The sequence below is a fragment of the Talpa occidentalis genome, unplaced genomic scaffold (assembly GCF_014898055.3).
Source record: "Talpa occidentalis isolate TD23 unplaced genomic scaffold, MPIMG_talOcc4v2.1 talOcc4.3, whole genome shotgun sequence".
NCBI classification, from domain to species: domain Eukaryota; kingdom Metazoa; phylum Chordata; class Mammalia; order Eulipotyphla; family Talpidae; genus Talpa; species Talpa occidentalis.
Genome location: NW_023603184.1, coordinates 92987760 through 93003310, shown reverse-complemented (window position 1 = coordinate 93003310; position 15551 = coordinate 92987760). Strand labels below are relative to the sequence as shown.

At 37.8% G+C, this 15551-nt stretch overlaps 1 protein-coding gene across 12 annotated transcripts in view; it reads left to right on the top strand.

The window, feature by feature from the left end:
• Positions 1 to 13681, top strand: part of RBMS1 (RNA binding motif single stranded interacting protein 1) — a 211357-nt gene extending 197676 nt beyond the window's left edge. For 7 of the 12 annotated variants that reach the window (XM_054699778.1, XM_054699777.1, XM_054699772.1 and 4 more), the window contains exons 7-15: positions 1401 to 1516; positions 2706 to 2755; positions 2883 to 2976; positions 5459 to 5506; positions 6376 to 6426; positions 9252 to 9362; positions 10477 to 10557; positions 11824 to 11908; positions 12637 to 13681. In XM_054699778.1, the coding sequence (XP_054555753.1) occupies positions 1401 to 1516; positions 2706 to 2755; positions 2883 to 2976; positions 5459 to 5506; positions 6376 to 6426; positions 9252 to 9362; positions 10477 to 10557; positions 11824 to 11901 (629 nt within the window). In that variant the 3' untranslated portion in view covers positions 11902 to 11908; positions 12637 to 13681. The remainder of the gene's footprint in view (positions 1 to 1400; positions 1517 to 2705; positions 2756 to 2882; positions 2977 to 5458; positions 5507 to 6375; positions 6427 to 9251; positions 9363 to 10476; positions 10558 to 11823; positions 11909 to 12636) is intronic. The other 5 variants (XM_054699781.1, XM_054699775.1, XM_054699782.1 and 2 more) reach the window with 3 other exon arrangements.
• The last annotated feature ends 1870 nt before the right edge of the window (positions 13682 to 15551 follow it).

Below are 15551 nucleotides of genomic sequence, written 5' to 3'. Positions count from 1 at the left end.
TGAATTAGGATAATAAGAAGCAAAGGAGAAAGGAGTAAATTTTCCACAAGTAATATTTTTCTCTTCATGGTTATTTAACTTTGAAACAGAACTTGAAAGTAGTAATCATGGTTCTACAGTAGACAAAGGACAGAATGTGAGAACCCAGACAGGAAGGTGTGACTGCCTTTATTACATTAACAGAAATACACAAACTTTCTGGAATTCTCTGTTACCACTATAGAAAGCAAAGTCATTGATGGCCTACCTTCTTTTTCCATCTTGCTTTGTTTTAACTAATGACCTGGATCCCTATAAGATAGTCTGCATCTTTTGCTTGTCTATGTTAGTTTCGTGAGTTGCTCTCTGGCTCATTTTATGACAAGGATATAGAATATCACAACCCCAAGTGAGATGATTAAAGGCACAAATGAGCTTTTAAATAGGTGCACAGGTTTTTCAGCTTTCTTAGAACATTCATCTCCAATGCTGTATGCCAAAAATAAAAAATGAGAACTATTTCTGTGCATTCATTGATTCAACCAAGAGATACTGAGCCCCTACAAGGTGCTAGAACCATGGTACTGGGAGAATGATGAACAGGAGCAGAGTTACTGTCTAAGGAGCCTACCCTTTGGAGCAGGAGACAACTACAGACAGATCACCATGCTCACGGATTGTTGATAAAGGCTGTGAATAAAAATAATGTACCAGGGCCTCCCCGGTGGCGCAGCGGTTTAGCACTGGGTTGTGAAGCTGCCCGCAGCCTCTGCAGCGCTGGTTCGATCCCCGGCTGCTCCCCGGCCACCGGAGGAGGGTCCCACATGGCGCGCAGACCTCTCCTGCCGCCCACTGCTCCCCTCAACAGTGTACTTCGGTCCTTCTGCCTGCTCTGCTCCCCGCTCTGGTGAATTCTCTCACCCTCCTGCACTTCTGACTGTACCCAGTGCTTGTATAAATTAAATAAATAAATCTTTAAAAAAATAAATACTGTACGGGGTACTTGTTTTCGGGGGGGGGGGCTCGTGAAGGCACTTGCTGAGGAATGATAATGGGATGCTGTTGAAGCATTTTGAATTGGGGGAGGGAAGGACCACACCATCCTATTTACATTTGAAAATTTGGAGAGGCAGAATTAGAGAGGCCCAGCATGTAAAGTATATCAACACTTAAAGAAGTGAACCTGAAGATTTAGAATAGCTCTTTGAATGTTTTCATTATGGTCTGAAAATAATAACTAATATATTGTCTGTACTTTCTCTTTCACCAGTGAATCATAATGGTCTGAATAAACCTTTGCCTTAAAGTGTTCTATGAATGCATGTATAGCACTAACACCGCTCCCATTAAGAAATTCAATTACATTTGGTCACCTGCACATACCTCTAACTTTGGTTTGTTATTTCTCCCTATTTATTCAGCTCCTACAGAACCTTTATTGTGTAAGTTTGCGGATGGAGGGCAGAAGAAGAGACAGAACCCAAACAAATACATCCCTAATGGAAGGCCATGGCATAGAGAAGGAGAGGTGAGACTTGTAAGTCCTTCCTTGAAACTTCAGTGTGGGTGTGTCAGCTTAGTAGTATCTCAAGTGGCACCTTGATTTGGGACCACACTTCCAAAAGAGTCCCAGGATTGAGCCTCCTGCTGATACAATATGACTGAAATATTGTGAAGTGAATTTTTTCCCCACTGAATATGGTGCTGAGAGTGATGACTCTCTAGATACATTGGCAGAATGTACAAATATCTGTTTACCAGTTAGTTATACATGAAGTAACAGAATTTTAAATTTCTGTAAGAAACCAGTTTTTTTGTTGTTTTTTTACTATCATGGTTTCTTTTTTTCTTTAGATTGATTTGTTTTTTTTAAAGCTATCTTTTTTTTTTTTTTTTTAAAGATTTATTTATTTATTTATACAAGCACTGGATACAGTCAGAAGTGCGGGAGGGTGAGAGAATTCACCAGAGCCAGAGCAGGGAACAGAACAGGCAGACTGATGAAGAAATGCAGTGCTGAAGGGAGCAGCGGGCCCGGCAGGAGAGGTCTGCATGCCATGTGGGACTCTTGCTGGTGGCCAGGGATCGAACTGGCGCTGCAGAGGCTGCGGGCAGCTTCGCAGCCCAGCGCTCAACCGCTGTGCCAGCAGGGGAGGCCCACTATCATGATTTCTTAAAGGGATTTCCACATTTAATTATTCAGAGATCATCCTAAATACTATCACTAAAATATACAGTATGTTTATCGTAGAGGGGTATTTTTTTCAGCCTAGTTTGTTGTTTTGTTTTTTTTTTTTAACTCAGTTTCTTAATGAAAATTTAGATCTCTGTTTCCCTGCATTTATTTTCAGTGAATTTTTGTTGTTGCTGTTTTAAAGTAGCATACTAGTTCAAGACTGTCTAGGGAAAGTCATCCAGTAGTTCTGGAATCTGCACAATGATAACCTCTGGCCACATATGGCTATTTGAGCACTTGAAAGACAGCTACCATGCTGTCTCAATTTTCCACTTCATTTTAAATAATCTGCATATGACTAGTGACTACCTCATGGGACAGTGAAGATCTAGAGCTTGATTCTCCTATTGAATTTCTAATTATATTTGGCTAACAGACCACTTTATGCATTGCTACCAAACTATCACTATTTCATATTGCCATATAAGAAATGGAATTTTTAAATCATGCCTTTTGCAAACAAATATTTCTATTTCTTTCTTTCCCACAGGCTGGAATGACACTTACTTATGACCCAACCACAGCTGCTATACAAAACGGGTATGTTATTAAGATAAATACATAATGGCTTGAGGGAAACATGTGAAGGTGGAAAATATCAGACGCTTGTTCCATGAATTATTCTACTTAAAGGATTACTTAATAAAGGCTTTTGTGTTTGTTCTAGATTTTATCCTTCACCATACAGTATTGCTACAAACCGAATGATCACTCAAACTTCCATTACACCCTATATTGCGTCTCCTGTATCTGCCTACCAGGTTTGTACCTTTAGGATTCATCAAGAGTATTTGCCAACCATGAAGCACTACTACATTTTTTGTGTCTTAAGATTTTGAACATTTATAATGAAACTTAAGTCAAATTTTTTTGCAGCTTGGATACCAATTTAGTATAAGCTGCTTTTTATTGGACAGAGCAATTTACTTTTATGTATAGGAGAATATAAAACAAGGGCAAATGGTTGTCAGTTGTCTGTCCTTGAAATAACAACATTTTAGAATTGAGATGAAACCTAGATATTCCCTCCACAACAAGACCTGCTGTTGGACAGTATGTGTCCCAGAAGTAAAATTTAGAGAGAATTGGCACTAGGTAAAATACAGGGTAGGCCTGACCCTCACCTATGTTTATTCAATCAGTAAGGACTAACGGAAGAGCAAGTAAACATGCTAGTAAATAAAGATGTGTCTCTCCTAGGTAACATCAAATGAGCAATACGGTGAGATTTGAGCCCACTAAAACTAAAATTAAAAAAGGTGGTAACTCCCTTCTCTCCCTCTTTAGCTTTTTTTGTGAGGAGACTTTATCTTAAATTCCCAACTTAGAATCACAATCTCATTCAACACTTGGTTATAATATTGATTTGGTTTTATTGCAGGGTTAGCTCCTATCTTCCATGAACCCCGTGGTGTACATGCATTTCTCCTCCTGTATCAGAGTGCCTCTAGCAGGGTTCCCGCTTGGCCCAGACACGAACATTTAATGGCGTTCAATTACAGACATGTGGGGATGTAGTTCTCTTTTATTGACTGTTGAGATCCTGTGTGACTAAACTTTTGTGTATTCTTGTTTTTAAAACAATTGAATTAGTTGTGATACCTTTAATTTCTGGGGTTAGGGGACTACAATATTTAATATCTAGGTTATTTTACTTCTGTAAGCCTCAGTTTCCTCATCTTTAAAATGGGGATAATAATAGTTTCTATCTCAAACTTGTAATAAGAACAAACTAAGATTATGTAAAGAGCTCAGCTTAGTATCTGGCCTATCATTAGCACTCAATGAATGTTAGCTATGATTATCATTAATATATGCAGGATTAGCTGACAAATAAGTATATTCATTATATTTTTAAAATAATGGATTGGTCAACATAAGCCATATCATAAAGGTGATTCTGTCTAAAAACATAAAAGGTGCTTGGAAAAACCAAGACAAGAAGTGTTCAAATGTACTAAAACTAAAGTCTTAAAGTAATGTTCACAACCTCCCTCAGCTGTTAGGTTCTTTTCTCCTCCTTTCCCCAAGTTGTCGCAAGTTTCCGTTTTTCTCTCTGGGTCCTTATGTTACTTATGCTGGTGCTTCAGTCTGCTGGGCATAGTATTCACTCATTAAAAGCGCCTTTAATTATTTTGGACTTAAGATTTCTGTGTTTTCCTTGCTTGTGTAAGACTCGGTGAGATCTGCGCTAGTTCATTTTCCTGTATTAACAATTCCTGTATCTGACAATGAGAGGTAGTCTCCTTTCTTAACCATCTGAACTTGGAACCTTCACCTTTTATGTGTATCACTAAAAAGAGGATAAAGTAAGCTTAGTTTCAGGCAAAAAATTGTGCATATTAACTTGAAATGTATGCTGCTATAGATACTATAGCTATTAATGGCATCTCCCCACCACCTCTTTTCCCTCTTTACTATAAAAGCAGTGAGCATTTTGGTCATGGAATTATTTCATAAAATTAAAAAAAAGTTCGGAAGCTAGTGTTGGTAATAGATGATTATATTAACTGGAAACATTTAATCTCAGAGGCCTGAGTTTTTATGGACTTAAATTCTCAGAGACGTGACGTTTCATTCTATTTGTCTGACAAGCAGTACCATAATCTTTAAGACTAATTCCTAACCCTCTAAGGTCAGGGACCTGGTAGGGGGAGCAGGTGAACTTTTAAATGGCCTGTGATTCCCCTAAATTGTTTGCAAAATGTTGCTTGTCTGTGTGCAATTAGTTGGGGGGGGAGGGGCAGTAAGGGCAGGAAGGTAGGTCTGTTTCTTTCATCAGGTGTTCAAGGGAGCCATGACCCAAAAGAGTGATGAGACAATAGTTCATAGAACACAGATTATTATTCCCATTTTATAGTTAGGGAAAATTGAGGAAAAGAAATTAACTGCAGCTAATTTGCTGCTTAAGAAAGAAAATTGGATCAGACATCTTAGCTCCCTAACCCCATAATTCTTTAAGCTGTTAGATTATTAAGATCACTAAAAAGCATTTCAAAAAATGGGAGCATCTGGCCAAAATTGGGGTCTCTAGGGAGCTGCTCTCTCCCCTAATTCATTCAGCGAAGGCCTTGCACTCTTGTTGGAGTGGGCCTTTCTCCACTAAACCACCATACGCTTATACAATTGGATTTGAGAAATTGGCATCTGCAAGAAAACACCAATACCCCAATGGGGAAAGGCTGCAGTCCAGATAACTGAAATGTTAACAAGGCAGAAGCACTTAACTTTGGTCTGCCTTAGGTGGCAAAGGAAACCAGAGAAAACAAGTATCGGGGCTCTGCTATCAAGGTAAATCACAATACATTCTTCCCCCATGACTCTTCCCCATATCCTCTCTATAGAACCTTTCAAGTTAACAGTAGGGGATAAGCTACAGGAGAGTTTTGTTGACTTATTTTAAAATTTCAGTCTCAGGAAAGCTCTGGGCATCACGAAATGGACTAATACTTTTTTCTCTTTGAGTGGCAGACTGCACCTGCTTCTTTCCTGCCACAGAACCTGACTCTCACAACTTATTTCTCAATCCAGAGGGTCTGCTGTTTGGATGGATGCCCTTTTGACTGTAGATGTCAAGATATGCTTACTAAAGTTTAGTTTCCTAAACCTGAATTTCAGATTTCTATTTTCCACACTAAGTAGAAATTGTTCACCACCAGATAAGATTTTTGAAACCTAATGTCCTGGATATCAAAGACATTGGTTGTTCTTTCTAAATAAGCACATATTTTAAGGATTAGTTTGTGATAAGATGTGCTGCAATTAATTCTCATTCGTCTGTATTCTTTAAGTGCCTACTTCATACCTTGATTATAGCACTTTCCACTATTTGAGTTTTCACATGCTTAGAAGTAAATATGTTGAGGGTGGGGCCTTGTACCTTATTCCCCATATCTTACTTGCTTTTTTTCTCTTTGGTGCCTGATACTCAGTAAATATTTTTTGAGTGGGCAAATGAAACTTGGTTTTAAATGATCATTTCATCTTATTCAGAGTGACCAGTTTACCAAGAACTCTAACTGCCTTCATCTTTTTAATCATTGATAGTATTGTTTCCTTATTTTCCTTCTGTAGATTTTAACATGATTAAAAGAGTTCTAGAAAAATAGGTAGCATTCCAGTGGAAATCAATGTGTCTTTCAAAATCCTCCCTTTTCCAGGTGCAAAGTCCTTCTTGGATGCAACCTCAACCATATATCCTACAGCACCCCGTAAGTTTTTCATCTAAATGGCTTTTTGGTTTGCAAGTAAGTTATGTATATATGTTTAAAAAAAACCCCATTCGCTGGCCTAAAACCCTGTCAAAGTTGGTATAGTACTTGGAAAATTTTGAGCATGAAATATGAGAGCACGTACAACTACATCACAAAACTTCCACTTACCCTTATCTTAAAAGATTGACATTCAGTTAAATTTGCATACAGTAAGAACTTAAAATGCATGATATTTGAGGCAGAACACCATTTTTCTTACCAGTTCTGTGATCATTCAATTGAGTGGCTAAATTTTTAACAATATTTGGGATGAAACAGCTTCTTATTTTACATTCTATTTAATGCAAATATTCAAAATTGAGCTAGACATTTTCATCAATTTTACTTAGCCTCTCTATAAAGAGTATCAGTACTAAAGTACTAATGTCGTTGGTAAATAACGTGATTTCTTTGGTGACATGAGCATTTGTTGTACTTACATATATTACATTTTGTTAATTGCATTATACTTACTGGGTAGTATTATATTTAGTATACTTTATCAAAGACACATAAAATCCAGTTCATCAAAAACAGGAGTTTTAGAGAGTTGAAAAGTAAAGGTAGAGAACAAAATCACAAGTAAAGGTAAGAATGCCCAATGCAAATGACCTACATGCTGTCCATAAGACCACAAATTCTGCCCAAAACTTTTTAGTAACTATGGAAAATAGAAATCCTTGTATGTAGTACAGTTCATATGAAAACAGATCACTTGCCTATGAAAAAGCACACCACTCCTGGGCCTCCCTGGTGGCGCAGAGGGTTGAGCGCAGTGCTGTGAAGCTGTCCACAGCCTCTGCAGAGCAGGTTCAATTCCCGGCCAGCCAGGGAGATTCCCACATGGCACGGCAGACCTTTCCTGTCTTGCCCACTGCTCCCCTCAGCAGTGTATTTTGGTCGTCTGCCTGTTCTCCCTGTTCTGTCTCACCCTCCCACGCCTCTGGCCTGTACCCTAGCTCTTGTATAAAAATAAATCTTTAAAAAAAAAAAAAAAAAACACACTGCTCCTGGCCCTTTAGATGAGGCAGGAGTTTCTCCCAGGACACCCAAAGAGGACACTAAGCAATGTAAGATCACGTGTAGGAAACAGCATTCCAGGGACAAGTCCTGCATAGGAAGTTGTTGAGATGACCTTGAAGCAGGTAAAACACATTTAAGTGATAATACAGGTGACGAGCCCTCTAATGATGTTTGTGTGTCTGTCTGTTCACACATCCTTGCATCTACATGTACACATGCTTATGGCAATCTGTGTCCTGGTACATTGTACCATCCTATAAATCAGCCCACTTTTCATTTAGGGGCTTCCTAGTACAGTTACTCCTACACACAAATGAGAAAAAGGAGCAGGGAACTCCTTCATACCAATTTGAGCTTCTGAGTCATTTCCGTGTTACCACGCACTTTTTGATGATGCACATTAAAAATATAAAAAGAAAATTTTTCTTATGGAATGTGTTAAAACAAACTATTTCTGGTATCTTTTGGGGGGACTCAGAGACAAGGACTGCATATATCTGATATGTCAGTTTAACACCTTTGAGGAGACAGAAGTGTGTCCAGAGGGTTCCTGAGAAGTTGTTCCTTTTTCCTACCCAGATTTAAAAATGCCTGCATGTAGAATTAATGTGCCTGGACACCAATCTGTACCCTTAACTATACATCTCATTTTATCAGTAAGTTACAGTGTAGTTAGGGGATAAGTCTTGTACAGTGATACCAAAAATATAAATACTTGTAGCATGCGTCAAATATAAACTACATCCTTGGGTGACTGCAAAAGTGAGAGGAATGGTATAACTCATAAGCATATCAAATAGGCTAAATTAGAGAAAAATGCAGAAATCCAGAAATAGTTAATTTCAATTTACATAATCACTGTACCGCAGTGTAATCATTACCAATGACGGTAATGATGACTATGCAGCGTTAGATAATCTCTAATCGAATTTTAAGTTAAAAGCAAAAACCCACAATATGACATTGTTTATGTATTCTGGTTGCAACTAGATAAAAGTATGTTAAAGCTCAATCTGGGTGGTAGAATCCTAATGGAGATATATTATGGAAGCCAATTATGGGTGATTTGTTTTTCACCCCTCTTTTCTGTTTTTTTAACTATATGTAATTTTATTGATGCTGTTAATAACCAGAATTTTTTAAATGAAATCAAAAGATCTGAAATAGTTTTATTGATCTTAACCTGACTCTGCCTCCCTCCCCTGGCGCCAACATGTACTTTTAAGTTCTGATAATCACGAAGTGAATGAAGATTGTAATTTTGATCCTATCAGCCTGATCTTGAATCACGTATCTCTCTGTACAGAACATTTCTAAACAAAGCACTGTATTTATAATATTCAGTGTAGTTTGTTTTTGTGACTACATAAAACATCAGCTGTCATTTATTTTAAAAACAAAATTTAAGAAAGCATTCTGTAGCCCAGCTAGCCAAAAATAGTCCGCACTTGCTATTATAGCTCCTCCTGCTGGAGTAAGTTGCTCTATCCGTAAGTGAAGGTGAAGAGCTATTAGACAGAGGGATTTCTGTGCAGTGAGTGCCAAGATAATAATTTTCCCTCATGTTCTGTTAAAGTCTCAGGAAAAACAACCTATAAGATTTTTTTGAGAAGTAATTTATGATACCTTTTGCAAGTGTATGGGGAGGTTATTTTTGCTTCACATTTCTGAACAAACTAAGGCCATTCTTTTGTGAAAGAGGATTATAGAATCTTCCTCCCTCTCTCTGTCTTATGTCGCTCTTGTCTCTAACTCCTCAGGGTGCCGTGTTAACTCCCTCAATGGAGCACACCATGTCACTACAGCCCACATCTATGATCAGCCCTCTGGCCCAGCAGATGAGTCATCTGTCACTTGGCAGCACCGGAACAGTAGGTGGCAAATTAATATCAAATGTCTTGGCAGAGGAGGGTAAATGAACGCAGGCTGTGTCTTCCCTATCAAATTACAGGCTCTATGATGTCAAAGAGTCTGTCTGATCCCCTTTCGCCCCCACATTATCTTCTACATAGTGAATACACCAATATTTTGGGGTTAATTGATGAACTAAAAATCTATTTTAGTTTTACCTCTCCTTTACCAGAACATAGCAACCTACACATAAAGCCACCCAACTCTAATACCCAATGTCATTCATTGCCTCCGTAGCCAGTCTTGTTTTGTGAAACAAAAGTGATACATGTTGGTCACTTATTCTTCCTCCAGTGGAATTTAGGGGCTTTGAATCATGGTCTTGGCATTGACTTATTTCCCCAAAGTCCAAGGGACTGATTACTGAGGTTGAGTTGATAGGACATAGTACGGTACAGATTAACTGCCAGGCTTGATGTGCTGAGCTTTTGGATAAGTGGCCACAGGCTTTTCGTTCCAGTTCTATCTGTCATGGTTTAAAAGAACAAGGGGTAGTGTGTTTTCCCCTCTTACCCTACAAACCAGCAGCAGTTTCCTGTGAAGGCTAAGTCAGAGCCACACACATCTAATGAGATCGACTAGAAAGCACTCTTGCTTTTGGAAAAGAATGACTGGCACATCAGGAAAGCAGGGGGCCATTTCCTATTCTGCAGTGACCTGTTAGAGATCTAATAAGTCATTTACCCCTTGGAGCTCTACCTGTGGAAACAATTCTAGACACACATTCGGGGGGATACTGGAAAATAATGAGGTCCTTTGAGGAGAGAGCTTTTAAAATAGCATTAAGTAATACTGAATTAGCGAGGATGAGAAACCTCAATCTTCACCCATGTGCTGCTTTGTTGGAAATCCCAAAAAAGGTAGGACTTTAGCTTGAAAGATTCAGCCAGTAGAAAACATTCCTTTTGCTTTCTATTTGGTAAATTTACATGCACTAATTAACCTCTGAGGTAGCCTCTATGAAGTTCTGCATGGAGACTTCCAAACACTTTCCATCCCCTCTGAAAATTCCCCAAGCACTTAGAGTCGTGTGTGCCTTGTCACTGCCCATCCTGACCTCCTTCTTCTTTCCAGTACATGCCTGCAACCTCAGCTATGCAAGGCGCCTACCTGCCACAGTACACACACGTGCAGACGACGACCGTGCCCGTGGAGGTTGGTACCGACCATCCAGAGACAGTTCTGGCAATGGGTAGTTTCAGAAATGGGTAAACTAAATACAACTCAAAAGGAAAGTCATTCACATTCCCAAAGAAATTTTGAATAAATTCGCATAAAGAATTGAGTTTAGAAGGGAACATTATGTAAGAGTTATTTTCAACTTAAAATACACCCCTCTGCATACAAATTAGCACAGAGACATGCAGGCCCAAGACCTCCAGAAAGCTTTTCCAAGCTTGTAGCACACTTCAGACCCCTTCAAGGCCCTATATTTTCTTTTGTAAAATGATACTTGCAGGCAAATTAAAATAAAGCTGGAGTTTGCAATCCCAGTACCAGATAATATAGTAATAGGTACAGAAAGATATCAGTTATAATTAAGATATTTGGGGAAAACTTATGTTTTAAAACCTTAACAGGGATGAGGAACAAATTGTACCCTGTTTTTACAGAGACTGTTAATGTAATTAAATAACTTTTAGTACTTGTTATGGAAGAAGTCTGACATTTGAATTAATATTGGACAGAAAGCATAGCATTTTCCCACAAAGGGGCCTCAGAATTCCAAGGAAATGTATAAACCCAGTTAATCCCATCTGCTAGGCAGAACCAAGTAGGTTTAGATGCCAGAAAGTACCATTGGATACTGGCTGGACTTTTGGAAGGGTTTTGTTTTCATCTAAGTTATAGTTGAGCAATTATTGACAGTGACAGTTGCCAGGACACACAATGAACTTATCTGCAGTTCTGAAACACAAAAATTGAAAATAAAAATTCTCTCTACTTCACCAAAATACCTGAGCTGTAGCAAGACCTAACCAAAACTGCTGTAAAACACTTACTGTGTGTATTTATGCCTTTCAGTGTAGACCTGTTAATGTGTTTGATTGTGAGGTACAGCTCTCGATCCCACTGGGGCTGTCCTGTGATAAACAGCATATGCGTACCATACTTCAGATTCTAAAGTCTGAAAATACTGAATTCCAAATTGGATCTGGTCCCAAGGGATAAGAGGTTTGTTTGATAAACTGTAGCTTGGTATGAATAGGCAAAACTTAAATCTGGGGGCGGGGGCAATTCTTTGGGTCTCTCAGACATTTTTATTCCTTGGGCAGTATTGAAAACTCAAAATGACATTAAAAATTGCTTTTAAAGAGTGTTTGTTTTTAAGATGTGGAATACAGATGTGGACTCAGTCAGACCTCGGTGGTAGAGTTTGGATTTCATTGCTCACGTCTCATCTGTTATGCTTTGTTGTAGGAGGCAAGTGGTCAGCAGCAGGTGGCTGTAGAGACGTCTAATGACCATTCACCATATACCTTTCAACCCAATAAGTAACTGTGAGGTATGAGGGAAAGGTTTCCATAATTGTGGGGCTCGAGTCGAAAAAAGTCTATGAACCTTGTATCAAAATGGTCCTTAGAAGAATAAAATTTGGCCACACTGCCTTAATCACATTCAAGGAATCCAAAATTACAGAAATGTTAAAATCAGTAACTTTGTGGATTTGCAGATTAAGTATCTGTCCAGACAGAAACAGTGCCCTATGTTGAAGTCACTTGTATATTTATTCTCCCCCGCTCCAGCTTCCCCAAATCTGTAACATATCAGAAAATACCAGGTACCAAATTTGCCCGACAGTACAGTATAAGTACAGTGCAAATACAGTATAATGTAGGACAATAATCCTGTAGTATATTGCTGTAAGACTTAGAAACTGAAGGAAATACAGCATATGATACTGCTTAATCCAACATTACAAGAGTAGCAGTAACTTGACTATGAATTTAATGTCAGTATTTTTAGATTGAGAGATCTTAGATTTGCATTTGATGGTCTCACTGAACCACAAATCTGAAATCTTTTCACTTTACCATGCGAATTTCTTTAAAATGACTGTGTAGAACTTAGAACACCAGGGTTCTAGATGGTTTTCACTTAGTGGGCTACCACCACTTACAAACACAGCCTTTCAAACACATGCTCTCTCTAACGCGAAAAAGACACTACAAAGCTCTACGGTGGTTTATACCAAATGTACAAAAGCGTCTGTCTTTCATTTTTCTCTTCCAGATGTACAGAAGGGTGTTCTTACATGAAGAAGGGTGTGAAGGCTGAACAATCATGGATTTTTCTGATCAATTGTGCTTTAGGAAATTATTGACAGTTTTGCACAGGTTCTTGAAAACGTTATTTATAATGAAATCAACTAAAACTATTTTTGCTATAAGTTCTATAAGGTGCATAAAACCCTTAAATTCATCTAGTAGCTGTTCCCCTGAACAGGTTTATTTTAGTAAAAAAAAAAAACAAAAAACAAAAACAAAAGATTTTTATCAAATGTTATGACGCAAAAAAGAAAAAAAAAGGAAAAAAAAAGAAAAAAAGAAAAAGAAAACTTCAATTTTCTGGGTATGCACAAAGACCATGAAGACTTATCTAAGTGCATGACCGGATTTTTGTGGTTTTGTTCAATTTGTGTTTAATTTGTGTTTTTCTCAGCTGTATGAAATGGGCTTTCCGAAGTTTCAATAGTCCGACTTCATCATGGTATTCTGTGCTTGCAGTGCGAGTGTTGCTGTAATTCAGTGTTGCCGTCAGTGTCTCTTTCCTTAGCTTTCGGTCTTTCTTTCAACGTAGTGTGAAGTGTCTTATCCTTTTCTATGAATTCCAATTTGCCTTAACTCTTTTGATGCTGTAGCTGTTTCAGTAAAAGTTAGTTCAAACTAATGATGTAGAATGCTTTGACCAAATGAGCTGGTCTATTATGCCTTGTAAAACAGCAGCATAGGGCTTTTAAAAGATAGTCAATAAAAGTTGCTGAAATTTTGGCTTTTTTAAATATGTAGTAGGTGTTTTTAATGATTTTTCACATAATGTGTAAGGTAGTAAAATGCAAGAAGGGAAAAAATGTTTTGTGTGAAACACATTTTCTGACTGGGGAACTTTTAATAGGGTAAATTGTTTGTAAGGCTGTATGCCAACAGTTTCCTCTGATAGTTTGACTGATTTAGGATATCTGCTGTATGATGCAATGTAAAGTCTTTTTTGCCTTTTTTTCAGGAAAAAAAAAAAACCTAACTTGATGTTCTAGATTTAGTGTAGGTAACTTTGGGACTGGGGGTGGGGGGCGGGGGAGGGGAGTCACCGAAGGTTTTGTCCTTCCTTTATACTAATGATAGTGCTTTAGAATGAGAATTATGCCTGAGATCTGGCAAACCGAATACATGTTGCTATTGCAACAAAATGGCAAAAGCTAAAAGTAAGGATTTATCTTCAAACATAAGCTGAGATATGAATAGAAGCAAAACAAATTGGCTACTAGCTCTCTCTCTCTCTCTCTCTCTATCACGTAAATTTGAGAAATAAAAAACGACTTGGCACTTTTAAAGGTAACTTCACCAAAGACCGAAGAGCCAGTAACCAGTAGCTCCAGCTTGTCTCAGCATCACGTCTTCTGTGCTCTTTATTTTTGCCGGACCAGTTTGCGGTTAGGAGAATGTGCCTTTTTTGTACCTTTGCATTTAGGTTTTATAATTTTAATTGATGTATGGACACACACACAACAAACAAAAAGCATGAAGGAAGATTTGGATCCAAGCAGTGCCACACTTTACATCATCACTACAAGTGTTAAGTGTAAAGAAAAACCAATTTTGAAACTATGAAATTCCTGATTCATAAATACAGTTATTTCTACTTTAGGACATAGGAGATAATTCACTGTTATTAAAGCTCTTTTTATTAAGACAAATGCATACGTTTGAAAAGCAATGGTAAATTAAGTTGTCTTCCAAAACTGTGTACTTGTCTGGTCAACTGTGTGTGATCAGTTATCTACCTCAGAGTCTATTTTCTTTTGTGCCGGGACAGGTTGCTGGCCCTCCCTGTTCCCACAGACCAAATCCTCCTAGCTCGGGAGCTGGGACTGAGCAGTTATTTCTTTCGAGTATTTTTTAGTTCTTAAATTTTATGCTTGTATTTGATTATAGATGTCAGTGACATTTCATAGTTTCAAAAGTCCTTGCTGCTCTGAGAAGTGTAGATTCTAGTGAAAATTACATAGTCATAAGAAAAATGTGTTTTTGTTTTTGTTTTTGTTTCCTTTTTTAAAGTTGTGGTATTATTGGTTCTATGCTCCCTGGAATATTACTGCTTTGTGAAAGTCCAGACCGAACGCAGCACCCTCCTTGTACCTAGTACGTTTGTAAACTTGGGTCTCTCACTACTTGATATTTTTGCATTAGTTAAGACAGAAATTTGATAGTTCAGTTCAAGGGGAGGGGAAATCTGCTGCTAGAAATGTCTGAACTAAGTGCCATACTCGTCTGGGTAAGATTTGGGAAACATAACCTCTGTACATAAAAAAAAAAAAAAAATCAGTTAAACATCACATAGTAGACAGCCATTAAATTATAAAAAAAATTAATTTATGAAGAAAGACCTTTTGTACAGATTGAAAAAAAAGATTTTCATAGAGATATCTATATGATCAAGAGAGTTAATTTTTTATTTTTGTTTTACTAGTGCCACAAACTTGCCAGTGGTAACTTATTTGTCCGGTTCAAGATAACTCTGTAGTTTTCTTTCCTAGGACTTGTTGTTAAACGCCAAAAGACATTTTTGAACTGTACATTTGGATCAGATTGTTAGCTTTTTCTGTTTTATTTCTTTGGAGAACCTTTGAATAAAAAACATCTGAAATTTTATTTTTCTTGTCCATTTTTTTTAAGTAGGTTATAGATCAGTTTCCTATCTGATCTTTCTTCAACTCAGCAGATTGGTTTGGAAGTGTGAGGTAAAAATTATTGGGCTGTTGGGAAAATCAGGACACAATTTTGCAACAAGAACAGAAAGAATATGTCATGACTTTTCTGACAACCAAAAACATTTCTATTCAATATGTTCATTTACATGTTGTAATGCACATAGTGTACAAAATACATTTCCTTGATTAAAACTGGAAAAACCTCCCCAACCTCCTCTTG